The 7,463-nt window shown below is 40.4% G+C and overlaps 1 protein-coding gene across 2 annotated transcripts in view; it reads left to right on the forward strand.

Annotated features, from left to right (window-relative positions):
• The window catches only part of LOC142249129 (uncharacterized), a 43,634-nt gene extending 41,102 nt beyond the window's left edge, over positions 1–2,532 (forward strand). For both annotated transcript variants that reach the window (XM_075320728.1, XM_075320727.1), the window contains one exon: positions 1,034–2,532. In XM_075320728.1, coding sequence (XP_075176843.1) covers positions 1,034–1,620 — 587 coding nt within the window. In that variant the 3' untranslated portion in view covers positions 1,621–2,532. The remainder of the gene's footprint in view (positions 1–1,033) is intronic.
• Positions 2,533–7,463: the final 4,931 nt, after the last annotated feature.

Genomic DNA, 7,463 nt, shown 5'->3' on the forward strand with positions numbered 1-7,463 from the left:
GCACGTCTTATAACAAAAGGTGAAGCCAAGTCATTAAGCCTCGCGGGTCATCACAACGAGTGTCACGTCATCATGTCTTGACGAGGCTAGAAAGGATGAGAGATGCCCAGAAAGCATATAGGGTTAAGGATACTTGCTGAAGAAGTGAAGATTACCTTGGTTCAGTTGCCACGGAGCATCTGTTCCGGTTCACTGTGGCAGAGCGATCTTCACTATTGAGGCTGGTATCCTCATCATGGCGTCCTTGGCGCCTCTTATAATAAAAGGTGAAGCCAAGTCATTAAGCCTCGCGGGTCATCACAACGAGTGTCACGTCATCATGTCTTGACGAGGCTAGAAAGGATGAGAGGTGCCCAAAAAGCATATAGGGTTAAGGATACTTGCTGAAGAAGTGAAGATTACCTTGGTTCAGTTGCCACGGAGAACTGGACGCCAAATCAGGAGGGCTAAATCTTTTTTAGCCAACCCAAGGAATATGCCATTTTAATCTTTCTTGAGCTTTGACCACCAGATATTTTTACATTTCAAGAAAAGAAATTACAAAAATGGCAGTAATGTGCATCTTTCTTGATGTCTAGGTAAGGATATGCCCAATGTATGACAGGAAAGAAGGTCATAAAGACCATAAGCTTCGCAATATCTGGCCTTCTTCTCTATACTATCTAATTAGAGTCCACCTTTCATAAAAAAAATGGTCCCAAAAAGTTTGCAATAAATTGTTTTTCGATAGCCACCATGGTAGCCACCTCGGCCATACAAGTCAACCATGATGATCAGTTTTGAGCCTTCACAGATTTCATTGGGTTTGCTGAGGGTGGCCCTATAGATCTATACTTGAGGTCATCTTCTGGTCTCGATGTCGACTCCAAATTTTCTTATCCATCCAACCAACAAGCCTTCTGCCAGGTTGACCCCACTTTGATTATCTAAATTGGTCAATGAGGAAACCATGATATAGTCATCTAACATCTGACCTCGATCTTGAAAATCTGATCATAACCTCTAATCATTACTGATTTTTATTTCTTTCCAGATTCCAGTGAACATCTGAGGAACTCCGCAGGACTTTCAGATCTTGACAGAAGCCGGAAAGGTTTGAACGAAAGTGTAAATCCGTCTGACAAACCAGAGCATGAGCCAACGCTATCTAAGATGAAGATCATTAAATCTTTCTCCGAAGATGGCCCAGGATTATCCATAACAGTTACTCCAGATACAGGACAGAAGACCACCAGCTCTCATCCAAGCCACCTTAGAAAGTTTGACACCATAATGAGGTCTGGGGTCAATGTCCAGGAGCTTAGAGCTCGATTTATCCATCAGCAAGCCAATCCTTCCTTCGAAGATACTTCCAAGGAAACAGAACTTTCTTTGACTTCCAAACAACTGCCCCAGGCGACTTGTAACCAGATGTCTACTAGACAAGAGGCTTTACAAAAATTGGGTTTGCTAAAACTTAATCAAAGCAGCACAAACACCCCTGAAGAACTACATAGTACGGACCAAAACACAATAGTGAAAGACTATGAGATAAACCAAAATCTCTCAAAAGTAGGGTCCAACTTACCTCGATCTTTTGAAAGGAAACCAGGAGGTTTTAACAAAGTTTGGCCGCCATGATCCTTTTCGTCCACTGTTGAAGACTTGCCATAGACTGTGTATTTACCAATGTGCAGCATACAGTTGAATTTTATATTGATTTTAATTTTTTTTTTTTTTGGGGGGGGGATTCTCGTAAAGGATTTTTGGTTTATACCTATGTTGCTTTTACTTTCCAAAAAGTACAATGGGGTGCCGAGGTGTCTTCTTTAGTCCAGTAGACCAGCCATATTAATTTACAAAATAATATTAATTAAAATGTGTGAATTGTGTTTGGTACAGCATCTCAATCACATTCACTTCAATGTAGCCAGGCTGTAATACCAGACACAACCACAACACAAGTGTGGCGCTATTTCCAGAAACAAACAGCCATGTTTTTCTTTGTTTTTTGTTTGTTTGTTTTTTTAACCACTAGACCGCTCAGTGTAAGTTTTAGAATTCTCAGGTTCAGTTATGCTGCACTTTAACCCCTTAGCTTTTACAGGTGTACAGAACCGAATGTATTGTTACAGAGATTTGTGACAACTCTTCCATAAGGCCGGAGTCACACTTGTGCGTATCTCGTGTGAGTCTCACATCGCATCACCCGGCACGGCCGCACTCTCCTGACAGGAGTGGATCGCCTGCATGTATTTTTATGCAGCTGAGATGCTCCTGTCCGGAGAGCATCAGGCCGAGTCGGGTGATGCGATGCGAGACTCGCACGAGATACGCGCAAGTGTGACTCCGACCTAACAAAGGATCATTGCAGCCACAAATTTGGCCTAAATTAACATAGTAATGGATTATTGTAAGATCGGATGTATAAATGAATAAAAATGATTATTTTGTGAGTAATTAATGAAAGTATAAAATAAAATACAAATAATAAAGATAATCATTGAAAAAAATAAACATAAATAAATAAATTTATGTGTGTGTGTATATGTGTGTGCGTGTGTATGTATGTATGTATATATATATATATATATATATATATATATATATATATATATATATATATATATATATATATATAATATATAAAAATAAAAATAATCATTGAAAAAAAATTAATATAAATAAATATATACATATGAATATACAGAGTGTATGTGTATATAATATATAATATACACACATGCATACATACTCTGTATATTCATATGTATATATTTATATTAATTTTTTTTTTCAATGATTATTTTTATATAATATATTTATATATATTATGTGTGTGTTAATAAAAAAAAATATATAAAATAAATAATCACTGGAAGAAAAATATATAAATACATATTATATCCACACGTATATATACCGTATATACTGCTCAAAAAAAAGGGAACACTTAACAACAAAATGGTATTTTAGTGTTCCCTTTTTTATTTATATATAATTATTATTATTTATTTTTTTCAATGATTATTTTTTTTCCAGAATGTAACTGGAAACGTTTGACAAAGTTCGGCCTCCGTAGTCCTAATGGCATTTACTGTACCTTTTTTTTTTTATTATTATTTTTTTTTTCAATGATCTTTCTGCTTTGTTTACTTTTTTATGGTTGATTGCAGTTGAAACAGGAAAATCATATATTGTTATTAAGGTTACTTCATTTGTCCTTCCGCCCAAGTGTGACGCAAGCACCAATGTCAATAAATAGCTAAAGTGGCTATCATAAAAAGTAAAGTCTCAGGGAGAACATCAACTGTTTAACCCCTTTTCTTACTTGCAATGCAAAGAACTTCCAATTCTTTCAAATGTTTTGATTTGAGTTTTTTGGAGGGTGGAATACCTTCTTTTTTTTTTTTTTTTAAAGAGTATACATTTTGAAAGGGAAATTCATTTTGCTGTTTGCTGTTCGCTGTTCATAGGGTATGTGTTTTTGGCAATTTTTTTTTGCCTAAAGTGGTATCAAAAAGACTGCACAACCTGCAGATTTGGTGCAGAAATTTTTGGCACGAAATCTACACCTTCTGGCAGAAAAACGCACAAAGAAAGCATGCGTTTTGGTGCGTTTTTGTGAGATTTTTTTTAAAGGGAACCAATCACCAGGATTTTCGTATATATCATAAAGCTAGTGCTATACTGGCACTATCAGGCGGATTCTATACATACCTTTAGTGGTCAGCTCCGATGTTTAGGTTTTGAAATCCAAGAAAGTAAAATTTATAAAATTATCAGCTTCTTGAGTGCAGCAGCTGAGGATCAGATAATATCTGGGGGGTGGGTATTCATACTTATCTCCTCCCCCTGTTAGAATTAGCATAAGGATTATACAATCAATTAAGGCTGCTTTCACACATCAGTTTTTTGCCATCAGGCACAATCCAGCAAAAACATGAAAAAATGGATCCGGCGTCTGTTGCCGCCGGATCCGTTTTTTCCCCCATAGACTTTCATTAGCGCTGGATTGTGCCTGGTGGCGTTGCGTTTCATCCAGTTTTTGCCGGATCCGGCAAAATTTTCTTGTCCGGTGGCTGGATGAAATGTTGAAGTGAACGTTTTGTGTCCGGTCAAAAAAAAACGGATTGCGCCGTATCCGGCGCCATACGACGTGTTTTATAATGGAAGCCTATGAACGCCGGATCCGGTGTAATGCGTCAAAAAACGGATCCGGCTGCCGAATCCATTTTTTTGAACTGAGCATGCTTAGTATCACACCGGATCTGTCAAAAAACTGAAGGAACTGATGGAAAAAAACTGATGCAACTGATCAGTTTTTTCGCCGGATCTGTTGCATCCGTTTTTTCGTCGGATCGTGCCTGATGCCAAAAAACGAATGTGTGAAAGCAGCCTAAGGCTACTTTCACACATCCGGTTTGAGCAGTGCGGCTCAATCCGGCTGTGAAACCTATGCAACGGATGCGGCGAAAACACCGCATCCTTTGCATAAGTTTTTACATGCGGCCCGTCCGTTTTTTTCCAGTTGCGGCACGTTACTGAGCATGCGCAGTGGAAAAAACCGCATGAGGCGGCCAGATGCGTTTTTTTCCGCATCGCGCGCATCTGGCGTCCATAGGCATGCATTGAAAAATGCGCCGCAGCAGCCGGATGCGGCGCAATGCGGTTTTTTTGCCAGATAAAAAAACGTTGCAAGCTATGTTGCCTCCGGCCGCCGCTTTAACTAATTTTGCCGCATCCGGAAAAAAACGGATGCAACGCAAAGCCATCAGGTACAATCTGGTAACAATGCAAATCTATGGGGATAAAATGGATGCGGTACCGGATCCGTTTTACCCGTTTTTTTACGGATTGTACCTGATGGAAAAAAACTGATGTGTGAAAGTAGCCTTACTTTTTCACTATCAGGACCTGTGTGAGGTCATACCCATGTGACCAGAAAGGACGGGGCCTCAGCCAATAAAGCTGATACCAGGAAGCAACATTTTTCTGTTGGCTGAGACCCCGCCCCTTCTGGTCACATGGGTATGACCTCACACAGGTCCTGTAAGTCAAAAAGTAAATCAATTCTATAATACTTATCTGGGGGGGGGGGGGGGGGGGGGTATTTATAGTTATCCCCTCCCCCTGTTAGAATAAGCATAAGTAGTATACAATCGATTTAATTTTTTCACTAGCAGGACCTGTGTGAGGTCATACTCATGTGACCAGAAGGGGCGGGGTCTCAGCCAACAGAAAAATGTTGCTTCCTGGTGTCAGCTTTATTGGCTGAGTCTCCGCCCTTTCTGGTCACATGGGTATGACCTCACACAGGTCCTGCTAATGAAAAGTAAATCGATTGTATAATATTTATGCTAATTCTAACGGGGGAGGGGATAACTCTGAATACCCCCCAGATATTATCTGATCCTCAGCTGCTGTCACTCAAGAAGCTGCCGATTTTATATAATTTACTTTCTGGGATTTCTAAACCTATACATCCGAGCTGACCACTACAGGTATGTATAGAATCAGCCTGATAGTGCCAGTATAGCACTGGCTTTAGGTTATATATGAAAGTCCTGGTGATTGGTTCCCTTTAACCCTAGAACGCATACGGTTACTTGTTTTTCTATTGAATGGTTGCGCGTTCTAGGGTTAATGAACTTAATGGGTAGAAGGGCTAAGGGTATGTGCACACATAGCATTTTTGGCTGCTTTCTTTTCTAAAACAATACCACATTGGTTCATGGGTTGTGTCTGATATTGCAGATTCTGTTACCATTGAGTAGAATGGGTCTGAGTTGCAATACTACACATGACCCGTGGATAGGGATGGCGCTGTTTTGTTGCATCCTTTTCCAGCCGTAGAAAATACAAAACTCTTGCGCAGAAATTACCTGTCATCCGCAGCAAAGTGAACCTGCCAGAGACTGGCATAACCCTACATTAATTGGCAATTCAGATGAAAGAAAGGTGATAATTACATCTGAGAAACAACTGGGAAAACAACAGCTTGGGATGGCCCAAAGCCATTAAATTATACGATAGTCGCTGGCGCTGCTGATTACTCATTTCCTCTTCAAGCACCATTGGGATCTCTCCAAGACGATTAACCCTCTTCTTTCAAGGTGAAGAAACTAACGCGCTTCCATGCGTGCAATCGTTTCTTGCCGGGGCCCAATCATCCTATCAGGGAATGAAAGCGCACACACCACCCTCATCGTGCCCGATGTGTCGCGGGGATCACTGGAGGACAAGTAAAGCCGGATTACACAAAATAAGCTATTTTTTTTGGCAGATATTCAGAGGAAACGTCTCACACAGCCCATTCGCTCGCAGCCTCGGCCTCCGCTCTTCTTACTAGAGGGAGGTCTCATTGGTGATTCACTACAGAACAGATCTTGATTGATTCTTTACTGTTGCATTTTATCGCCTCTCCTGGAGTTAAGGTTGTCAGATGGTGGATACGAAAACATGAGTTATAAGTCCGATATCTTCTGTATTCCACTCTGATTTTATTGCTTTCTTGGAAAAGTCTATGTTGCATTTACAAAAAAAGTAATTCAAATAGTCTCTTTCCTCCCTGAAGAGACAATATCTAGTGCCACCTATTGGAAGTAGCAATCCTAAAAGTCAAGTGTCCGTTTAACAAGCCTTTTCATATGAACTAGGATTTGTGTCAGATCAGAACCTCAATTTACAGTGTTTCGGGATGATTGTCCCTCGTCAGTGCAAAGTATGAGGTCTGATCTGGCTTTAGCTTCTCATAAAGCCAGATCAGATCTCACACTTTGCACTGATGAGGGACAATCATCCCGAAACACCGTGTCTGCAAATTGAGGTTCTGATCTGACATAAATCCTAGGTCATATGAAAAGGCTTGTTAAAGGGCCACTTTTGACTTTTAGGATTGCCACTTTCAATAGGTGGCACAAGAGTTTGTCTCCTTCCTCCCTGAAGAGACAATTTGAATATTTTCCAGAGGAGCATTGCAGCTATAAGGTTTGTCAGTCTCCCCAAAAAAATGTAAGGAACCTTCCCTTGTTTACTTATTAAAAATACCTACGCCAGAGTTGTCCATAATATTAATTCAGATATCATCTATCGTGATCTATATTAGGTCTTCTAACCATATAAAAGAAAGATGGCTCCAACCTCAACCAACTACTCAAGCAGGTTATGAAGGTCGGAGATATGGGAGATGTCTTAATGACCATGGGCAACTGTTTGGTGTACCACTAGTAACGCAGAGTCCAGGACCACCATGAATTTGGGATCTAGGAATAAAGTCCTTTAATGAAGGGGGTATATAGATTGATGGAGTGTTGTTGTCAAGCTAGGTACAGGAAAGTACCAAGCGCATGACAAAAGGGAAGGGAAACGCTGTGTCTAGGGAAAGGGAAAATGGTGACCACTGACCAAACCTACTACTGGTCCTTGGGGTCCCCTAGATAGGTTCCGCACCTATGCGCCGAGCCGGATACCTGACCCTAGGT

The sequence above is a fragment of the Anomaloglossus baeobatrachus genome, chromosome 8, assembly GCF_048569485.1.
Source record: "Anomaloglossus baeobatrachus isolate aAnoBae1 chromosome 8, aAnoBae1.hap1, whole genome shotgun sequence".
Lineage (NCBI taxonomy): Eukaryota > Metazoa > Chordata > Amphibia > Anura > Aromobatidae > Anomaloglossus > Anomaloglossus baeobatrachus.